The sequence below is a fragment of the Osmia bicornis genome, chromosome 11, assembly GCF_907164935.1.
Source record: "Osmia bicornis bicornis chromosome 11, iOsmBic2.1, whole genome shotgun sequence".
Classification (NCBI taxonomy): Eukaryota; Metazoa; Arthropoda; class Insecta; order Hymenoptera; family Megachilidae; genus Osmia; species Osmia bicornis.
In genome coordinates, this window is record NC_060226.1 from 4,069,238 (window position 1) to 4,092,875 (window position 23,638).

General features: G+C 45.2%; 1 protein-coding gene across 3 annotated transcripts in view; it reads left to right on the top strand.

Moving 5' to 3' along the window:
- The window catches only part of LOC114878957 (protein apterous-like), a 34,883-nt gene extending 24,349 nt beyond the window's left edge, over positions 1-10,534 (top strand). For all 3 annotated transcript variants that reach the window (XM_029193352.2, XM_029193353.2, XM_029193354.2), the window contains exons 4-6: positions 2,863-3,392; positions 5,363-5,580; positions 8,761-10,534. In XM_029193352.2, coding sequence (XP_029049185.2) covers positions 2,863-3,392; positions 5,363-5,580; positions 8,761-8,976 — 964 coding nt within the window. In that variant the 3' untranslated portion in view covers positions 8,977-10,534. The remainder of the gene's footprint in view (positions 1-2,862; positions 3,393-5,362; positions 5,581-8,760) is intronic.
- The last annotated feature ends 13,104 nt before the right edge of the window (positions 10,535-23,638 follow it).

A 23,638-nucleotide genomic window follows, 5' to 3' on the forward strand; every position in this document is an offset into this window, starting at 1 on the left:
TCCACGCCGCGAGTAGTCGCGCGTATAAAAGATTTCCGACTCTTTGTGGCGAACTGGTACAGCGAACTGAAAAGCCTGGCTGGCCGGTCGCGCTTAGAATACGCGGCTCGTATTGTATAATAATGTATCGCATATGGCGCATCTTGTAAAACTCTGCGGGCGTCCTCCCGCCCCTCCTGCGAGCACGGATGTGCGAGGAAGGACGGATGGAAACGTGAATGAGGTTATTCCCGGTCGTGCGAAGCTCGTTCATTCATCCATCGACGGGCAGCCCTCTATTTTACGGGCTACGAAGACACGGTCGACGACTAAGGAATTGCCGAAATACAACGTTTGTACCCCTCTTTAGCCAGCCTTTCTTCGGGCTCGAATTTTTTTTCCCCTCTCCAAAGGAGAGGATCCTGGTCCCGCGGGACCCTTCACCGAGGCGTTCGGGCCTGACCCCAACTCGTGATGGGTTAACGAAGCGAGAAACTTGCTGCCAGGACCTTCGATGATGCTGTTTCCAATGGTTTTATGATGGGTTCCCTGTTGATTTTGCCGGTGTAATTTGATCTTTGGTTATAGAGCGCTCGAAACAATTGCGGGATCGAGTTACCAAACAACTTGAGATAAGATAAGCCAGGATGGAAACAAGTATATAGCATTTCATTTAGTGTTGAGCAACAAGTGTTCGAAAATTACATATAATACCGAGTTCTGTTAAGTTGCATCTGAAGACATTTATAACCATCATAAATTGAAAAGTTTCCATGAAAGTATTCTATTGCCGTGTAAATATAAAAGAGGGCCACAGTCCATTGCCCAACACGGTTCAACGGATCCGATTAGGTGAAAGTACGAGGTCTTATCCTGCTGGGCGCAAACCAGACTACCGCAACCATTGTGTGTACCAGGATCGGGTCCTGTCAATAGGATCAACATCCGATAACAATGTGTCCCGAGTCAAGAGACCCTCGGCAGCCTGTAGACTCGTAGCCGTGGCTAATCCATTAGATTAGGTTTAGGTTTTACAGGGACCTGGTCGAATCCCTTCGAGTTTGATGGCTCTGTTTCGTTGTGGACCCTCGACACCCAGTGCTCGAGGACAGGGTGCCGAATGACTGGCTACTTTGCTCAGGTTGTTTCGTTTGTGTCCTGCTGAAGAGGTGTCGACAAGCTTTCACGCTAACTCTTCTGGACACTTGAATGGAACCGTTTGCTAGTCGATGATGCTTTTAAAATGGAATATTTTTCTAATTCGATCGGAGATACTTGTCGGACGTGACGCGAAGGGAGAGAATCAATTTAGACAGGCGCCTGTAGTGTGATATCGATAAGGCTGTGAGAGAGGTGGAAGAAATTAGGTTGCTGTGCATCAGAAAATATTTTTATGATCCCCGAAGGTTAATAAAATTCCTATATTAAAATGGATCGCATATTACTCCTTTTCGAGCGTATACTGAAACACGAGAAATTCTAGAACAGCATAAACGAACGGAATCGTTATTTCATCCTGCAACAACGAAACTCGTTATGCCGGGGAGGCTTCGCGGTTTGCATTCCCGTTCGCGATATCTGATCCTTATTCAGCATTTTCTCGTTTTCCAATTGCTGAGATCGTTGTTCCACGGTGCGTGTACGATTTCATGTAGCCACATCCTCCTTTTGTTTTCCCTCATTTCCCCCGCTAGCTCGATCGATATCTGCTTCATCCGACATGATTTAAGAGAATCAATTTATCCGGAAAAACATTTCCTTTTACGAAGTTCGACATTTTTACGTTCATCCCTTTGTCTGCGGGCACGGATCGCAACGGTTAACGAACTATTTATCTCCGAACGTCGGTGGTGAAATTTTTCGAACGTTTTAGAGAGTATGGCTAGGTTTCGTTCGACAGTTTCGAGCGTCAAAAGAAACGGGGATGGCACATATTTAAAGGCGGCACGCCAGCTAGCCAAGAGTGGATGCAACACGACATCAGGGTTATAAGATCGGCCACGTCTCTATCTAGGTTCTTTAGTACGGCTGCGAGGGGACGCAATATATTTGGTAGGTGGAGAGTGAGATAGGTGGTTAGGTAGGTAGCCGTGGTGGATGTCGGGTAGATAGTCGACCGGCTTCGGTAATGGAGACTGCAGGGTGCCGCTAATGCAGTAGCGATGTCACGGCGCCCGTTGCATCGGTATATTCCTTCCCTTTCCGCCCTTTTGCTTCTCCGCGGTTACCATACGTGTCCCTTCTTACCTTTGCGATATCAACCGGCTCCTCTAACGTGTCTCTGTTCTTCTCTCCGCGGCTACGATCGGACATCTCTCTGTCGGTCGCCGGTTTATCTGACTCCGTGGCCTTTTTTTCTCGATTTAACGGAACCACCGTATCTGGGGAGACACGGAGGATATCTCGGACGATGGGAAACATTCTCCGCGCGGATGTGTTTGTATCGTTTAAAGTGAATGGAAAAATGGGCGCCGCCTGTTGCATCCCGCGGTTACGATAATTTCTTGGTTATTTTTGTTATGGCCGTCGCGTCGCGTCGGCTCGTTCGATTCCACCCGTGCGTATCCCGGTGTCGGCGAGTGTTGCTCGATTTCTTCGATTCGTTAATTGGCCTGATTCAAAAAATACACCTCCTCCGTCGTTCGCCAACACCGTTTCGCTAGAACGTTCGAGGAACGACGTCTTTTGCTTAAGATTTTTTAACATCCACGATCGTCTTGCAAGTTGAACTCTCCAGATCAAGGTAATTTCAAAAAAGAAGAATCGGAAGAATAAAAAAGACATCAGGTAGTCAGTGTCTTAAATTCAATTCTCACGAGTTTCTATAACTTTGAAATTGTTCGATTATTAACCATTACTAATTGTTAACTATTTTTGTTTCAGAATGTTCGGCAGCATGAAACGATGTGCCCGATGTCAAGCGGCGATCCTAGCCTCCGAGCTGGTGATGCGAGCCAGAGACCTGGTCTTCCATGTCCGTTGCTTCTCCTGCGCGGCCTGTGCCGTTCCGTTGACCAAAGGCGACCATTTTGGCATGAGGGACGGCGCGGTGCTCTGTCGATTGCACTACGAAATGGGTGCGGAGTTACATCCATCCCAAAGTCCACCTGTTCCGGTTTATCCACCAGGTCCCCATTATCCTGGTCAACCGTTTCCCTCGCCGGAATTCCTTCATCATCATCATCATCACCCCTCGCATCCCCCTCATCCCCATCACTCGATGCATCCGCAACATCCTCACAGTCACGTGAGCCCCGTACCGCTTCAACCGTCGACGCCGTCGGTACCCGACGCCGGTTCACCCCCCAAAGTACCGTATTTCAATGGCGCCGCAGTCGTGCCGCCGCCCAGACAAAAGGGCAGGCCTAGAAAGAGGAAGCCTAAGGACTTGGAGGCTATGACCGCGAATATAGGTGAGTGAAAAAAACAAAATTTATAAAATTGCTCGACATTCTACGTATCAGACAAAGAGGGTATTTTAAAGTTGATGGTTTTGATGGAGGGTTGTACCTCGCGGGTTTGAATCGCATTCCAATGTAACAACTAAGGTGCACAGCACCTTCTCGTTCTCGAGAACAGTCGGCTACCTGAAAGAAGTTGTCCGCTCGTGTCCAGATATCGCCCGCGTTCCTTCTAATTATATCGCACGACGAGATGTCCGCGTAACGCGGTTGATTTAGCGACGCGAACTCGCAGGAAGCCAAGCGGTGAATTATCGACCGTACCCTTTCGCAGCTGGATCGTTTTCGCGAGGATTTTTCGTTATTCCAGCGCACCGGCTGGACCGACACGATGCGGCGATCGCGATCCAGCACGAAAATTCCTACACGACGGACCGCGGTCCCGTCAGAGATCCTCCGCGCGTACGCGTGTCCCGGATACACGAATGCAAGCGAGCAGGCCCGCTACGCCCGAGGGTGATTTACGGGCGCGCGTGGGCGCTCGGTGTTTGCCACCGAACCCTGATAAAATTTGTCGCCGCGACATAAATTCACGAATCCAATTCCAACAAAGCGTGTACGTGTCGCGCGTGGGCGAGTGAGCGGAGCCAGGCCGAATCGCGGCAGCTTCCATCTACCACTTCGAGAACTTCATTTCGATTGTTGACCGACCGTGGGAACACAGGGCCACGCAGGACGAAACGAGTAACGACGAACCACCGGCCGTGTCTACCCTGACCAGTCCTCTCTTCTTCTTTTTCCCTTTTCGGTGAAAAAGATCGTGCCTCGCCTCGGCTCGCTTGCGTACGCGGACGATGATGTCCCGACGCCACGGATCCTCGGATGACTAGAGATTATTTCTTCTTTTTCGCGTTGCTCGATGGAGACTGGCCGAAGAAGGCGCGAGAATTTATCGTCGGGAATAAAATAATTTGATAGGGGCTGCTTCGACGATTGGACCGTTTCGTCGGCAAGGTCGTCAGGCTTCTTGTACCATTCGAGTTCTCGATGCTTTCCTCAGCTTCTTATTTTCCTTTTAAGTCGTTTCTTCTTGCTTCCAGAAAATTTTCATTCTCAAAGATCCTCGAGGGTTATATACGAAGTATTAATTTAAAATTTCTTGCAATTTTCTGATGCTATTTATTCAGCAAGTTCATGGAAACTTTAGAGGACCTTTAAAAAAAGGCCGCTTATCCCAGATTTCTACGCGATACCGTATCGATCTCGATCTTATCGAGCCGGGCATCGGCTATCGGTCGTCCCTTTATCCTGTAGGACGGCAAAGTCTCGAGGACAAGATAGGTATATGCCGGAATGAGGTATCGTGCCTACAAACTATTTGCTGCATAGAGTTGTAATTGGCCGTGTATCCACTGGTCTTTCGCATACGCTATCACCCTTCTTGTTTGCACTCGAGGAGCTAATGAGCTGTGATACACATCAAACAACGCTAGACTCGCGTCCAGCCGCATTGCCGCATCCGTCGTTCCTTCGTACTCGTCTTGAGAGCTAGCAATTGTTGCCGAGATAACTCCGTCATTGACGAAGATATCTATGATTTCGGATCACTGATCCTTGATTCGCAAGTTTCAATGAAACTCGAGAAGAGTCGACTTTGAATTCTTAACAAAGAACGGTGGCCACTCTTGAATTTTCAATTCTTACCTCACAACCCTGAATGTTATCGTCCCGAATCAGCTCGAAATACCGAAATAATTTCTTCAGGAATTTTGGTAACAATGCTACCACGTTATTGACGCTGGTGGTATCGAAAAGACGAACGATGTTCGAGGCGAGGTATAAATCCAGCCGGGTCCAACCCTCGACGAGAGAAAAGATCCCCCAGGCTGATACAGAGTCCGATACGGGCGGCTTCAAAAATACCCGCGACACCGGTGTTTAATTAAGACGCATAATCCGGATGTTGGGGATTTATGTTGCAGATTTGAACGCGGACTACATAGATATGCCGTTTGGTAGAGGGGGGCCAGCGACTCCCGGCATACCTGGTTCCAACAGCAGAACAAAACGAATGAGAACGAGTTTCAAACATCACCAGTTAAGGACGATGAAGAGTTACTTCGCGATCAATCACAATCCGGACGCGAAGGATCTGAAGCAACTTTCCCAGAAAACTGGCTTGCCAAAAAGGGTGCTACAGGTAAGCATCGATTCCTTCGATCACCAATCGTGCCAGTTTCTCTCTCTTCGTTTCAAACTTTAAATTGACCGACTTGTTTTCTATCCGATATGGTTTCACGACGATACACGCTAACTTTATGCTTTCCCTCCTTTGGCTGCACCAGCGTTTTTCTTTCATGGAAAATTAGCTGAGGAATTAATGTGCGCTCGCTTCGAATCGCTTTTCAATGAAAATTCGATGTTCGCTAATTTGTAATCTCTGTTTTTCTTCTCTTAAGTGTCAACTTCTTTTGTTATCCTGGGATAGTTTGATAATTTATCGTTTAGTAATTTGGGATTGTGAACGATGTTCAATTAAGATAAAATATAATTAGTATCTACCGATTATTAATCGTAGCGAATTAAAATAAAATTTACCGGGTTTTGGTAGAGAAAAAAATAATGTAGCCGTGTGCATACTGTTGCACCAGCATCCTCCAATTAGTGCTCGGCGTCAATGACGCATGACGCCCTTCATAGACGCTAAAAGTGTCCCCAAGACCTTTGGGACGCCGTTTCGGACAGATTGTATCGTTGCGCTCGGTCGTGTTGTTCGATTCGGGCGGTGCCTTTGGAATTTATGCGACCGTGTTACGTTTATTTCGGCGGCCCTCCAAACACTCAGACAACTCGGTCGCCGGTTAAAGATAGAAGGGGTTGTTAGCGCACGAAAAGCCCGGGAAAAATCCTTCTTCCCGTCGTGCTTTCCCGAGATCCTGCCTTTCGATTCCGTCCGCACGATGAATCGTTTTTCAGACAGTTTCCTGATAAATGGGTCGATTGTTTTCTTAACTCTGTTTAGCATTCCACGAGATCGTTAATCAAAGGGATCTCTTTCTGAGGGACGTTTGTCATTGATAAATTCATAATTTTCTTTTTCACTTTCTTCTTATACACTTCTAAAATTATTATACATTTTTAAATAACACAGAAATAATTAGAAAGCGCTCGAGCAAAGGAATTAAAATCAAAACCGATCATCGATCTTCAATATTTCCAATCCCATCGGTTTTGCAAATGGTCCAGCTCGATCAACGTTTCTTGGAAGATGTCTTTCGTAGATATCCATCGTCTCGACGTAGCAAGGAACCATGCACCGGGTGTCGAGGCGCGGGCAGACAGAGAAGCCACCCCACAGCATAGAGGTTTCCAGTGTTGGGTAAAAAAAGACCATAGACACCGAGAAAAATCGCGGCTGGAAGATGGATAGCCGGTGGTGGTTCGATAGTTGTTCCTTTTTTCTCGCACCGTGCCGCCGCTTGGCAGCTCCTATAAAAATATTCACGTGCGGTCGAAACGCGCGGACGCGGGTGCACGGTTGCTTGCGCTCGCGCGCTCTTCTCCCAATTAGTGCGTGCTGCCGGCGGCGCGTTGAGGTAAAAGAACCGCGTGGGCCACGGTGATATTTCCGTCGACGAGCCTCTGTGGCCTTTCCCCGTAATTATGGCCCTCCGTCAATCCGCCGCTACTCAAAATCCCGGCTGTGGAAGTTTTGTCGTAACGAGCACCCACCATTGCCACCGTTGGACGCCCTCGTTAACCCACTATCGTTAAATTACACGGCCTAGGAACCGCTTGCGTGTTCTCATCTCGCGTTCGCGCGCTTTAATTCGATCTTGGACCGACGTTCGATCCGGACGATCATCATCGGCCCACGGGCGAATCAGTTAGCTTTCGATGACTGCTACCGGTCTTTTCGCCTCTGATCACGTTATTACAAGTAACGATTGTTTCTTGTCTCGAGCTGCATGGTTAGTTTTTTTATGGAGAATTAAAATTTTTTTTCTTGGATAATTTCATTAAAGTGCTGTCTTAGAATTTCCAAGAAAGGGTTAATTATCGAACGGCCAATTAGGCTGTTCTTTCATTCTTCACGAAAGACCTCCATCGAATCGACTGTTCTTTTTCAAAACAACAAAATCCCGAAAAATCTTCGCTGCTGCTCCGTTCGAAAGAGGAGACCGTCTCATCAGGGTCCATGCAGACGCGTTGTCTCAATGGCGCCGGTAGCAGCCAAAGAAGATGCAGAGAAAGAGAAAAGGCTGGGGTTGTCTGGTGGGCCAGAGGGAGAAAGAGGAAGAGAAAGAGAGAGACAGAGGCTGCCTATTGTATTCGGTGCGGCGTAGGGTTCTTGGTCGCCATCTTGCTTGATATTGATCGCGAAACGCACGAATACTCGCTCATTCGCCGCGGCTGCGTTCGTCGTCGCTATCCTCTCCTCTCCTCTCGCCACCACCACCTTTACCAACCTATACACAAACGGAAACGCACACCTACCTAAACCGAGAAGCCACCTAGGTACGCGCGCGCCCGCGCTCGTTCATCGGAGGGAAAGAACGCTGGTGCACGCTCGTACCGCGAAGGGGAGGCCCGCGTTGTGTCGGTTGGAAGCCTGCGGTGCTTTTCAGTCCGCGGGGGAGGAGACTGTCTTGAAAATGGCGACGCCAGGGATCCGTGCATCGGGACCATCTTTTATCTATCGTTGAACAGGGGTAAAGCGGTGACAGAGGGGACAGAGTGGTCGACCGTGTGTCGTCGCATTATATATCGTTGCATTGTGCGGACGATGTAGCTATCCTAGCGGGTCCAGGCTGACGGGGCCGGTTACGCGTGCTCTGTTGCATTTAAATTATTCTCCACCTCATCCTCTTCTCGCCCCGCCACGCCGCGTCGCGCCGTCCTGTCGATGAAGATGCATAGGAGCTTTTTGGTCCTTCGTCCACTCTCCTGTCGTCCTTCATCTTTCTTTTTCTTTCTTTCCATTCTACCCTCGTCGCGATTCTTTGGGAGGAAAAAACGATGCGTTTTTTGACGAGGAAGAGTTTGTTTTTCAGAAAGATCCTTTCTTTTTCGAATGCCTCCTTCGTTCGAATATTATTGAGAATTAATTCTAAGGAACGGAAAAGTGAAATTATACGGTTTGAAAATTACAATCCTAAAAGGTGCACAAATTCTACTTCAAAAAAGCATCGCAACGGCTCTTCAAGTACATCCACGCAGTGGGCTCGCTAATAAAAATATCAACAACATTGCACAAACATTAACAACACTTGAAAAAGGAAAAAATAACTGAACTCGAAACTACGAATCCTCCCTTGCAGACATTGCATGCCCTTCCTCCCGTCGTATTAATCCGTGTCGTCCGGTCGTGTGTTCGCAGGTCTGGTTCCAGAACGCCCGCGCAAAATGGCGGCGCATGGTGTTGAAGCAGGAGGGGAAATCGGACAAGTGCGACGGCAGCGTGGACGGCGGTTCCCTTGGCGACCTTGAGCTTTATGGGAACAGCACCGGAAGCGGTGGTCCACCGATGAGCCCTCCATTCATGTTGGGCGGACCGCACAGTCCTGCATCCTTGGCGTCCTTGGACTGCGCGTGATCCCTGAACTTCCGTTTCCGGGCCAGAACGATCGAGTGAATTCGCTGAGAGACACGTCGCGTGAACGGGAACCGCGACACGATGAACTGTTCGAATCCGGTGAATCCGCGTTTCAACGTTCCTCTCGAAAAAGGTGGGTCGGGTAGCTGTGAATAATTTGAAATCGCAGAAGTAGCGTCGTCGCGAACAGCGACGAAACGTTTTCTTCGCGAGCCTTCGGTTGTTTCACGACGAGAGCCTCGGTTCCTGAAGTGAGGCCTTTCATCGTCGGCAAAGCTCGTCGACCGCGTCGGGTTTCGTCGCGACAAGCACCCAGTGCTAAACGATCAAAGGTGAAAAGTGTTCTTCGTATCGATCCCGGCGAAGAGTGGATGTACCATAACGGATGATTAGTTGAAAGAATAGGAATCGTTGTATTTATTGTAAGCGACACACGATGAAGACGGTACTTTGATGATACATCAACCACACACGTACACGTACACGTACACACACACACAGGAACGAGAGAAGATGACAGGGTGCTCCGATGTCGCCCATCACGAATGCGTTTGTAATTAGTTGTCGATGTCTATTTATTGGTTATAAGCGTTCTGAGGTAAGCCTAGCTAAGGGTTACAAACTTTACCAGTGCTGTGTGAAAATCCAACGTTTCAGGTCGATTGGGCCGAGGGGAATATAAATCCTTATCATCGTGGATGCAACTTAAGTTTCTCTTAGTTAAAAACAAGCGTAGAGGAAGAAGTGTTCCGTCACTCGACTCGTTTATCCATGCTTTTTATTTGTAAAAACATGAAGTTCCAAGAGCTCAAACAAACGATGGGCTCCTGCCTCTACGCTCACCCTTAACCAGGAGAAGGCTACGTTACAGCCGAATGAAATAACACGCGGATGATTATTGTCGTCGGACGAATTGGATGACGAAAAATCGTATCGAGAGTCTCGACACGATTCGATTAATTTGATTGCCAGCGTGTCTCAACGAGCTGGTGGTACGTGCGTGTTCGAGTGTCGCGTTCGTCAACGAAGAGTCATTGAAATCGTTAATGAAAAAAGTGGATACTTTAACGGTGTTTCGTATCGCGCGAAACGTTGGGTTTTAACGTCGAGTTAAATATATGAATATAAATATATAAATAAATAAATATATATATATTATTTATAAATAAATTCGGGCGCGTCGATAGCGAAAAGGACCTGTAATTATTATTAATTATTGCTCAATGAAAGAAACGAGAAATCGGATTGAAGAGGATAGAAAATGACAAGTGATAGGCTCGAATCGCGCCCGAAAGCGAATCCTTGACGTAATTTCACGTACTTGTTTGTAAATAAAGGACGTTCCTCGAGTTTCTTAAGGCACCGCTATAGGTTGTAGGGATTCTAATTGCATTCGGTAGCGGTTCTGTTAGGCAAGGTAATAATGATGATGATGATGACGACGATTATTATTATTATTATCACTCCTATTATCGATATCCTTGTAACGAACGGAACGGATTGTCTAATTTTACAAGATGATTTTTTCATTGAATATATTTTGACAATATACACGCTGCCTCTGTCGACTTTTTTCTTAGGCACCTCCCATCTGACTCGATCATCCTTCTGTCTAATTTTTAACACCTTCTCCACCATTGCTTCGTAACGTAATGTCACGTTCGTGATACTCTTATGAAATAAATAATTTTATGATCTACCTACATGATTCATCGTAAAAAATGACTGGTAAGACTAATTAAGAAAATATAGACTCTAATGGGTCTAGAATAAAAATTTGTCACCTGAATGCAGAGGAACGAAGCGGTACATCAATGACACGGTCGAGAACGTGTTCATTTTCCACACAGTCTGATCCAATCGTAAAGTTGATCTCGTTTCACGAATAAGAGTGATAAAAGTGCATGCTAAAAATTCAAAGTGCAATAAAAGAATGAAACTTCCAAGAGCGTACACACGGGCTCGTAAAAGTAGGTCCGTGATGAAAGCGACGGGACGAGGGTTCGGCTAGCAAGGTTGGTAATAATTTAACGAGCCTGTTACGCATAACTAGCGTGGACATTAAAATTAAAATTACGAGTCACACGCCAATCCGAATTACGTTATTCTGGATCGTCGTTCCGCTCGACTTATCATTCGCGGAAAGAAAGAAACTTCTCAAGTACGCCAACTGTCGATCTCCTTTCTTTTCCTTTATTTTTCATTATTTTTCTACTAGCAGACTTTCTAACGGGGCTTAATGACAGTACGTCGCTGAAGAGACTCTTCAAGAGCAGCCTGGATACGCTTTAAACACCTGTTCTGTCATTTTAGTCTTATTAAATCTGCCCCATCGTTGATAACGGATCGTTCCCTCGTTCATCGATAAATTTTCACTATGCTTGGTTAATTGAAAATCAAAACGGAAATATTTACTCGGGAACTATGTTAATTATTAGTTGATCGTAATGTAATACATATATATGTATGTCGATGTTTACCATCATCGAGATATTTGATATTCGATATTCAAAGTTTCAGAAGCGAACATACTGGTTCTTAAAGAAGTACCATCTGGTTAGTGGGATTAATATAGATCGAGAACTGGAATCGAGTTATGTTAATTAAATCATACGAGTCGGTAGATTCGTATCTGGCAAAGAAATGCTTTATATTTCAAGTAACTGTGATTGATAATCAATGAACCGGAATATGACTATTTAATCCTTAAACTGTTGAATATTTTTGAAGAACGAGTTGTATCCCATTTCGACGCTGAATATCCTTCGGTTTTAATATTCCGAGAATATGCGTATGCTAAATTTATAGCTGCATTATTTATAGAACTTTTATATCTCTGTTTAAATTTCACGTCGCCGAGAATTCTCAAGAATTTTTCATCGGATGATGAAAGATCGAAGAAATATTAATTGCTGGCAACAGGATAACGAAATAAGCGGAGAAGGATAACGGAAATGCAAGGAATAAAAAAAGATAGAATGCAAGTTGCATACAATATGCATTTACTTGCATTATGATGGCCGCTGAGTAAGCGGCTGACGCACGGAACAAATTGCGATTTCGAAAGGAGATTATTTCGTTGCGTTTCTGAATTGATACAGATCTTAGATCAATGGGAGGAAAGAATTGCAGTTGCATTTTGGACGAAAGAATGCAATTTTGTGAAAGTCTAGTGCCTACGCCAGTATTCCGAAGGTGTTTTAATTCACGAGGTAGGGAATAATAGAATAATCTGAAATGAAAAATTAAAGGTTTAATTTCTATCGTAGAGAATTTGAGGATAAAAAGACTATAGGAAGTCGTTAACACACCCACATAAGACTCGAATCATGTTCTCTGTTCTCAGACATGTTTCCAGCGTGCACGATTTCCTCCTGAGATTATTCGAAATCCTGAATCAACAAGAGTTGTTCTTGTGGAACAAGAGCAAAGGGAAGATCGTAGATATTTCTTGTAGCGTTTATCCTTCAAATTCATCTGAATGTTTTGGTTAAAATACCTGCATTAGAATTATTTTGAAATACCTCGAGGCTATATAATAATTGCAAATACTACAAAAATGTCATACTTTAATTATAACACATAATTTGCAGGGAGAAAAATATAAAAACTCATGAAAATCGACTAAATTTCAGAGAAAGCTGAAAGAGCTTTCGATGAACAGGCACGTCGAAAGGTGTTTCACGAAGAAGTCAGGATGTATTTTACGAAGTAAAATGACTACAGATCCAACAAGCCTAGATATGTCTTTGTTTTCAAGGGGTGATCCAGCCCTTCTCTCAACATTAGATATGACGGCTTCACTAACAAAACCGGTGGGGCCATCAGGGCCGTTGGCATCGGGAATGGGGGCTCCAGACGCCTTTGTACGCAGCCCAAGGAAAAGCCGGTACCGGGTGCGACCCCCGGTGTCGGCTACAGGGTAGGCAGCAGGGGGAGGTCTCAATTTGGACCTCCCCCAAGATGGGCACCTGTGTGCCAAGCGTTGAAGGCTCCGGAGTAATACACATAAGATTACGGAGCCTTTCTTTAGCGCCAGTGTCGGCTGCCGTGGGGTTTTAGTCAGTAGGAATCTGACACTCCCCCGCCGCCCTTCCCCGGGGACGGTGGGGGGTCTTATGCAAGATTTCTTCACGTTAAAAAAAAAAATAAAAATCTGCAGACATCGATTCCAGGAAAGGTAGCTGGCTCCGACACCGTTGTCAACCGTTCCATCTAGAGTAAAGTGAAACACCTGCAGTCTTATAGCGACCGCCGAGGGGTGCAGATTAACCTCCTAAACATCCATTTTATTCTCTGCGTTCATTTAATTTGCTGTATTCATCTTAGCTTATTGAATAAACTCATCAGGAGGACGAACGGGTTGATTTATTACTCCCGTGTGCATCCTTTACATCCCTCTTACAACCCTGTTTCCCTTATCGACAACAGCGCCCCCTAGTGGCAAAAAAAGGAACTAAAGCACGAATAAATTTAGCGTCCTCTGGCGGGCAAAATTTGAACTAAAATTTTCTCGAAAAAACAGTGCCCTCTAGCGGCAAGAAAAGGAACTAAAGCACGGATAAATTTAGCGCCCCTGGCGGACAAAATTTGAACTAAATTTTTCCCGAAAAAGTAGCGCCCCCTTGCGGCGAAAATTGGAACTAAATTTTGCACGATTTCTTTCTCTGTGGTGCAGGGATACCAGAGATGCATGTAAGGAAAGCAGGGGTGTAAAGAATGCAGTGATATAAGGGATTCAGGGATGTATGGAATGTAGAGATGTAGAGGATGCACAGATATAAAGAATTCGGATATGGAGATCTAAGGAAGGCAGTGATGTGAGGGATGCAGTGCTATAAGGATACAAGGAATGCGGAGATACAGTGATTTAGTGGTAGTCCTCGTGATGCTCATAAAAAGAATGAAGAAATAAATATCTACGAAGGGAGGCCTTGATCCATAAAACCACCCACTAAAACCACCACCGTGACCTTTACTAACATTGTAGAGAGGTTCCGGGACCTTAAGTATAACGCCGGAGCCTGCCACGTCTTGCGCGTTTGGCGCTCTTCCCAGGGGAGGTCTTAAATGTGACCCCCTTAATTGCCATCTTCTTGGCCGACAGCAGAGGTCACCCCCGATGCCGGCCTCTCTTCGGGATCACGTGCAATGACGCCCGGAGCCCCCGCTTTGGACGCCTGCGATCCGAGACGGCCCCGTTCTTCTTCAATCTGACGGGGCCGCCAAATACTTGCTGGGGAGAGCTGGGTCGCCCTCCTTGTTCTCCTCCGCACTCGATTGTTGTAAAACGCGCGATCCGGTTTGCGCGTTTTGCAACATTGTTGCGCACGTCAGGGAATTTGATTTTCTCGAAAACAAAGGCATGTCCAGTCTTTCGTATGTGTAGCCACTAGTGGTGTCGTTCGCTGGCCAACATCGATCATTCGCTTTATCGACATCTCGATCCTCGAACCGGTCAGAGGACAGTGAGCAGAGCTGACATCAGCCACGAAGGATCTAGGAATCTTTTGGTCGTCTCTCGATCACGCCTGATCGGGCCCGAGAACGAACGGTCCTCGAATGCGAACGGAACGGAGAGCTGTGTTCACGTTTTATCGCTCGACGATTCCTGCCACGATTCCCGGCATTGTTTTCCACGTGAGAACAAAATGTGAGAACCCTCGACTATTGCCTGCGGCTTCGTTAACCTTGGCTTATCGATGGTATATGTTGCAACGACCAAGTTTTTCGACGGATTTAAAAAACTTAAAATAACAAACTTTTGAGCGCCATTTGTTTCCTGACTACACACCGCATTTCTATTTATTATATTATAAACTAATTATAATTTGAAAATAGAACATTTTTATTTTAGGAACTGTAGAATTAGAGTTCTGAAATATTATTTTCATAGTAATTTGAAGTGGCCATGTTTTGAATAATTTCTAATTAGGTACGCTTTCCAAAACTTTTTCATTATACGTCTTGCTTCTTACCTCCAATTTCACTAGTGCAGTTAGTCATACAGTTACAACGTGTCAGACCATGTACGGCCATTTCTAGTAGTAGAAGGCTAATGAAAAATCTTTGAAAATTTCCGTCTAGTACAAGTCAACTTGCAAAAGAATCAAATTCACTCGTGAATAGAATGCCGAAACTGCGTACGATTTTCATTATTCCGAAAAGAGGATGCCTCGGGAGAATAACAAATTCATATGTCGGTTGATAAATATTCATAGGCAATATGCAAATACACCAGCCTTATCTTCTCTTGTATCTTCGTATACAAATCTTTATATCTTCCGTGTTAGCGATGATCATCGAGACGAGCAACGATCATTTCGTGTCCAGTCTGTGCGCGCTTATTCTTTGCATATTATTTGAATGCTTCGACTTTTTGTTCGACAAGATTTACGACTATGAACAACCATTCTTCTGGTGTGTTTTCAAATCGTAATGGAAAACTTCCGACGATTCTACTCTCATTTTCTTCCTTTTCGTTTCCATTTTAACGAGTTCTGTTGACGCGACCAGGCGTATTATTTCAAGTCGCATCTTTAGCATAAGATACCGAAGGAAATGATTCAGGAATGTACACATAAATAATAGGAGCAATTGCTATTTTGTTTCGTTTGTTACGCTATTAGAACATTACAACTCTCTTATGTATCAAAGTCTCTAAACTATCTCTATTTTTAAATTATCTATTTTGACACTGACAGCTTTATTTTATTTTTGAGAGTTTATAGCCTTTTTTGTTCGCTATTTGCTCCTTTGTCGCCAACAGCACACAGTCAGCCATCTTTTAGCGGAACCGTATTCAACTTAGCTTGATTTCGGTGATCTTACGGGTACCGGTTTAGCCTAAGTGGCTAAGGCCGTTGGCGCATTTTCTAATTAATCTATTATTTCTAACTGAATGCATTGGTTACTCTATGATTAATGGGTAACAAGACCCAAAGTATGACTACCTATCAGCTTCCTCAATATCGACGCACTTAAATTTCAATTTTTCATTAAAATTACACGGAAACAGTGACATCGCGAAGAGAAGCAAAATCGCGTGACAATCGAACAATGTCTGTTTCGAGGGTGTCACGAGTGTCTGGGTGGTTGAGAATCGGGAAGAAGACTCTCGACGACGGCAATCTCGTGGTATACTCTCTATTTCCAGTGTCGTCGGCTGGGAAACGTAGGTAACGAGAAGTCAGGGAACGACATCGTCGAGTTTCGTTCCCAATTTATCGGGTAGGTCGCATTTCACCGGAAACGAAAATACGAAGCGCGACAACGCGAGATTTTCCCTTCCACCCTTTTCCTCGCGTCCCCATTTTTGTATATAAACCTCGTCACGTTATTATTTCTCGCCGCTACTCGCTCATTAAACTCCTCTCCTTGATTTTCTTCTTTTTTTTTTTTTCACTGCAACACCGAGTCTACCGAGCCTCCTCGTCCACGCCCCGGTGAACCTCTCTCTTTCTCGATTTCTCGTTGCGTCTCCGTTGCTCTCGCGTTCACGAGGTTATCACGACTCGGTTGGAGAAGTCCGGGAACTCACTCGTCTACGGTTTCCGTGGTCCTCCTTCAGAAACGCTTCCTCTGAACACGCCGAGCACCCGCAACCCTTTCGCCGAGGACTTTTGACGCCCCGCGATACGCTCGAATACCGTTCGACAAGAGGATTCGGCAGGCGACGAAGTTTTTTCCCTCGCTGAATCCTACGGCTCTGTCCTTCCTCTTTCTTCTCGTCCGCTTTCCATCCGAAACAGTCAACTACGCGAATGGACTCGAAAGGATGTCGGGAGAGATGAGAAGGGCTTACAGAGGTACTTTATCTGAATTTTGTCGCTGCGACGGCGAGGAAGATTTGTTTACGCGGCAAATATTCTTTCTGGGTCTGATCATCCTACATAATAATACCAAATGATAACCCCAATGTCGTCCCGATAGGGTGATAAATAAGAAATAAACAGTTTCATCAAAATGTTACCGAAAGTGAAAATGGTCAAAAGTCATCAATGAGAAGGAATAGGATTTATGATGCACATATTTAAAGCAAAAATGTATACGCCATGAATATTTGCGATCAAGAAATCGACTAATTTCGTTAATTGGACGCATGCTGAAATATAGCACGGGATTGTGATGTATTCTTCGGATCAAAGTATCGAAAATTGGTTTAAAATAGACAGATTTTGTAGTAGCGCGAACAGTTTCCGTCTTCCGGAGAAGAACCGTCCTTAGAGTCTCGTAAGATTTATCCAGGCGCCGGTTCTCTTTGCCACCGAGCACTTTCGACGCCCTGCGTCACGCTCGGATACCATTCGACAAGGGGTGCCGCTCTTCGTGGCCAATAATTCAGACTTCAAGGCGCGGGCGTGAAGATCGCCCTGACGGAATATCAAACGCCACGCTCGCTTCCTCTTTCACCCTATTCCACTTTCGTTTCTCGCTCAAAGAGCTCGTTCTTTGTCTGCGAACCAACTGTTTTCCGTGAAAAAATCAAAACGTGCATATGCTTTGATAGAAAGAGAAAAGAATCTATCTGTTTTTGCAATTATTTAATTGAATTCATGGTTGCTAATGAACAGGTCCAGCAATTTTTAATCATGAAAGACAGTGATTGCACAAAATTAATTATTCTCTTCTTTCCTCGTTCTGTTTCAAAATTAAATTAAAAAGTATCCTTCCATGTGTGAACAGATTAAGGGTCCGCATTGTTTATTCGTTAAACTTTTAACGAGGCAGAATAGCGACGAAACGAACGGTGTCTCACATATTTAATCGAAACGATTAGAAATAACCATAATTAATTCTGTTTGAACAAAGTAAACGTTAACTCCTTCCGTAAGAAGGTTTGTGTACAGAATCGACAGGGGGTTGATTCTGCGAATTTGCGAACTAAAAATTCTCAAGGAAGGAAGATGTCGGAAGTTTGGTCGCGTCGAAAGCGGAGAAGGCGAGCAAAGAAACCGAACGGGGGGAAGAGAAGGTCCCGGGGACGGAAGGCGAGAGAAAAGGGTGGAAGGTTGGTCGAGGGGGCGCGACGCGGGTGACAAACAACCGAGCGGATTCCACGGATCCACGCGGCGCGCAAAGTCCGCGCTAATTAGCGGTTCACGAGCGTGCCGAAAAAGAGGCGACGCGCGACGAACGGCGTATCGCGGGAGGGGACAACTAGAAAGAAAGGAATGGAAAGTAAGAAAGGAATAAGAAGAACAAGTGTGTACGAAAAGGCGGAGGAAAAAGGAGAAACATCGCTCAAGATGGTAGCCCGGAGAGCGGGCTATTTGAATATATCGGCGTGGGACAGTGAGCGATGTTGCACCTGCCGCCACGAGTCATCGTAATAGCTGCGAGATGTCACGCCACGGTACATGTGCGAGCAAAACTCGTGCCTGCTACATCGAGCTGGTTATTTCTTACTTTTTTTTTTCTCTTTTCTTTTTATTTCGAAAGATACGTCGGGGAACGCGTCGCTCCGGATGGACGATTAGCTGGCTGAGTTGCGTTACACGTCGGGGTGGGTGGACGCTATGGGACGTCTTCCTCAGGAATTCGCATGGATAAGTTGAGATAATTTGTGTCCGACGTTTGTCTTCCAAAGGCGACTGTTTCAAGTATTTCACTTTGACGATTTTATATTGAAGGTATACGATTTGAGGACTGTCGAGGAGAAATTCGAAATTCAAGCTAAGACCAAAGTTGAAAGTTCACTTTCAAAGTGGATATTCGTTCGGAATTCTTGAAACATAATGTACCGATGTTCACGATAACACGAGGATGTATATTCGCGTCATTGCCCAGCAAAGTCGGTAGGCGGAGTCCCGAATGAACACACATGGTTGTTTCGTTCCTCGCGTATTTGTTAGAAGGATCGCCCTCGTGACTATCTACATGCTTTCTCAAACGAGAATCTTTTCATCTTCTTCAGCTCTAATCGATCTACAAGCAACGATTTACTTAACAAATGAAGGAAAAAGCAACGTACCGAAGATCTAACATTTCAATTGATTCATTTAGATAGATACAATAGATTATACGTCCGCGTTACATTATTTTTCCATTCAAAAGCTGACAAACTATTTCCGTATAAAAATTGAATGATAAGATTATTTTAAAAATATATACTTAAATATGGTGGTTAGATGTTTTAGCGGATGAATCTCAATGAATCCAATCGTTTTGGCACACTCGAGCCCCCTGTGAGTTCAGCACTGTTCAACGATATCTTATCGAGCCGCTTTGTACCGGTTTAATTAACGATTAATAATATTCTCCGGGTCGTTACGTAAATACAGGGTTTTACGAGTACTCGAGGCTCGTCCGATAAGCGAAGTCAGGGCAATAGAAACGTATGAAAATCGAAATGGATTCGTTGAGAAACCGGTCGCTGAATCCCGAGATACCGTAACAAGGATTATAACAGGAACTCGAGCGACCGGACGCTACTCGTTTGTTTCTCCTTTATCACGGTCCGGGGTTCAGCACGCCTCTGCCAGTCAAATTAACGTGTTAATTGCTGTAAAGGGAGAAAACGAAGCGCCGACAACGGTCAGCTAAGCCGTTCGACGCTGTTTGCTTATGGATTATGCGAAACGAAATTGAATATCTTCGATCGAAAATATTTTTCGATCCGCTTTAAATACCCTTTAAAATGAAATCAAAATTAAATCGAGAAAAGAACGTGGTATTTTCAATCCTGAAATAGTATGTTTCTTATTTTTAATAAGATCAAGACAGAACTTTTTATCTTCCGTTTTTTTTTTACTGTCTTTAATCGTTTTTAAAATACAACTTGATACGTGTCACACGACTGAATATTATTCAGATAAGCAATATTTATGTGAACGCGTCTTTTCCAATAATAGTTAATCAAAATCAATGCAGGTGACGTAACCAAGCATCGCCACCAACGCTGATGCCATTTATTCTTAATGAGGCAGCTTATTAGCTAATTAATTGAAATGCATTATTCCGAGGAACCGTCGACTGTCGCCATCAAGGCGAGACCATTCTTTCCTTCGCCCGATAATTCCGACCACGTAACCGCTCAAATATTCCATCTCGTTCCACGCTGAATGCGCTGTTTTCTCGCGAGGTGAATCGTGGGCGAGAAGAATGGCCAATGGGAGTCTCGTCGGATGATTGATAGGTGATGAGGTTGGAAGATGAATGATACCTTTGAAATTAAAGTTCCTTTGCATAAATCGATACTCTCCGATGAGTAATAACTTCATCATCGACTTGGATTTGCATTATTCTCGGTGTATAAGTGACGCAGAATTTTTCGCAAAGGTAGCAAACGAAAGCAGTCGCTTTTAATTTTTAAGGGTGAAAAGATAGTCGTCCTTAATTTTTCAAATTCGTTCTAAATTCAAATAGATGGTTATGGGGGAGGGGGTCCATTGGCACGGGGCCACCTGTTTCGCGAACAACAGGAGTCTACATGGTCAACGAGGATGACGCAAGTTTCAAAAGGGGTGGTATCTGAGGGGGAGCAGTATTCAAATTAATTGATGGCCAATCTCGTAGCGGGACTCTCATGGGCCGTTAATTGGCAGCTTATAGGCCGAGCGTGGCTCGTTAGTAAGCGGAGTATCGCGCGTGTATGTGCGTGGACGCACGTGGTGTTTTCGGATGTGTTATTTCAGCCGGTGTGCGACGCAACAAAGCGAGGATAACAACGGGTACGACACAGGTGCGACAACCACCGGTAGCGAGCGACCTGCTCGATCCTCGATGACAGTTCGCTGAACTGTAACCGCTTTAACGACGTAATCCCACCCCCTCGTCGTGCACCCTGCTGCCTGGCTTCGCGCGCAACACGAGCTTTGATGCGTGCTCAGATGCGTGCTCAGGGATGCGGCACACGTGCTCAGAATATCGATCAATATTCCTCCGACAAATTCGATCGACTAAAATTCTTTGTATCGCCCCGTCTAGTAATCGAATTATTCCAAAAATAAATTACTTCTATCTTGGATCGTTGTTTGCTTCACAAAAGTGCACCTAGCGTTTCCGTGGAAGATACAGAGGTAATTACGTGATTATTAGAGAATCGAAGTGTCGCGTATCAATGTTCAAGGATCATCGAACCGTGAACGCCCCATCTCGTTTTTCCACGATTCAACCCTTCAGATTTCTTCATCTGGAATTATTTGGTGATCAATTAGCTGCACCCGATAGACGGAACCGCTGGTAGCTCTTCTATGACAGGTGAAAAATTTCTTCGAAAACGCTCTTTAGAAACATCGATGTTCGTTGAAAATAAAAGGAATTTGTCCAGTCGGTTCACGAATCGAGGGGTTCTAATTTGGGGAACGAAGCGTGTCGAGGGTGTATCGCAAGTCGGCCGCGAAATCGGAGTGCGAATCCAATTGCTTTCTCGCTCGTTCGCCGGCTATCTTCTTCGTGTGCTGGCAATAAATTCAACGGAATGGTAAACACAACGGACCGGCGAGTGCATCGAAACCCGAAACCCTAAATCACGGTGTAGATCTGCGAAAAAGAGAAAAAAAAGCACACACAGACGAAAGGAAACGAGTCAAGGGATAGAAGAAGAACAGAGAGACAGTCGGGATGAGGGAGGACAGAGGAGAGGACTTGGGTGCCTGGTACTCTTCCACGGACTGTGTTTGACTAAATAAACAAATACAGATTAGTTTCACGGGGTCAGGGGAACGTAAATCATCGCGAAACTCGTTACACACTGCATACATATATGCATACGGTCAGTTTCTGGTGTGCCGCGATTCGTTCCGCTCGAAGATGATCCTGAAAATCGAGCAAAACCATCCAGGAATTATTACTTTTCGACCGAACGTTTATTGTTTCGTCCTAAATCGACAACTAATGGTTTTACTGATATTTTTCTTCTTTTTTTTCACAAACCCCTGTTTGTTTTGGGATTATTTAACTGGACCTAGCTAGTCAGACAATTATTAAGGACACTCGTTAAATTATTACTTTGGAGAATTCAACTTGGTGTCTGAAAACAGAAATCACTGGTTCACTCGACACGATCGTATCTCCGGGACCCGGTGCTCCCATTCTGGGAACAGGGTCGGATCATTAATCCTCGGGGTACATTAATTTCCCGCGAGCGCGAGCAACGTCGAGGCTAGGCGAAGCTGGTGACCAGATGGCACCGGGTTTGTTGCTCATTAGGTCGTCACCGGACCTTTCGCACTTCGCTTAGACGTGGTCGCGCCTACATCCGAAATTCGACGATCCCCGAAAACGATGTAGCTCGGCTACAAGGAGCCGCTCCATTGAGGAAGTTACAGGAATACCCGGCTCCTAGGGGACCACCCAGTTAGCGATCATGCCACCAGTCTGATATCCACAAGGCCGGACGAAATAACTCGTCGACCGTGATTTAACCGAACTATCCTGATCTAGAGCGTTCTCCTCTTTTTTTTTCTTTCTAAGAACAGACGGATATATTGGGTGTAGTGTTCCTTCATTGGTCGTTGTAATTAACATCGGTGTTCGTGTCGAGAATGGATGGTTGCTTGGAGATTTATTATGGACAGTTTTTGCTCGAGACATCGGAATAAGGGAGGAAATTTCATTTTGAAAAATATTCAACATTCGCTTTCCTTTTTTTTAATTATTTCGAATTTTAGACACAGGTAAGTATTACGCGTTGAAGGAACTTGGAGATTGCGAAACGAAAACGTCCCCTCGATTAGCGAAGGCTTGGAAACCGTCTTTGGGGATCATTACGATCAACCGGGTCGGCGATCCTTCTTCGTCTCGGTTTAATTAATTGGCCATAAGGCAAGAAAATCGTAAATCTTCGATCTCGCTCATGCGGGCCCGCCACGGAAGAATGGCCTCGTAGGTGGCGATTGTCTCGTGGCCCACGCGGCGTGGGTGTGCAGAAAATGGCCCGGCACCTCCACCTTTTCAGGGGTTACCAACGATTTTTCACGCGAATCTTCGGCTCGCCTCCGCGCGAATTCGCGTCAGACCTGCACTTTGCACGTCACCGTTTGAGAAACGATCGAACTGGGTTAGGCTTCCCTTTCGATTGTTCTCCTCTAAACGCAGTGTCGCGTGGTTGTTGAGATATTATCACCACCGTTGACTACCGATTCCTTCGAACGGAAAATTTCACTCATTTTTTATTTGTTTAAAAATCGAAGATAAACGAACAAGCATCGTGAAATCCTTTCGGAAAGCAAATTTTCGTACCTTATCATCTTCAGGCGAACACGAGTCGAGCGGAATTGAGAATATTCGAGTTGCGTGTGGTCTCGAACCCTCTCCGCCCTCTCTTTCTAGAGAGACTTGCAAATTTCTATGTACGAGAGAGAAACGTTGGCAACGAATATACACGAAGCAACCATTCATATTCGCCAGGCTTTGATCGATGATCTCCCGTCGCTTTTCGACGACACAAAGCCGTCGCGCTATCGCGGCTGATCTGCTCCTTATCACCCTCGTGCTGCCTACGGAGCCCCTTGTTTTCTGTCTCCCAAACGGTACTGGGCGAAGGGAAAAAGAATGGCACGTTTCTTCTAATTGGACGACGTACGACGCCATGATTCATAATTCCCACTTTTTCCAAATTTTCTTCAACTATCCAAAGCTTTTACGGTCGTGGAATACATCAATAGCCCCGTATAAAAATCCTTCGTGGGTTAAAAGATTTAACAAAAGCACGTCGAAG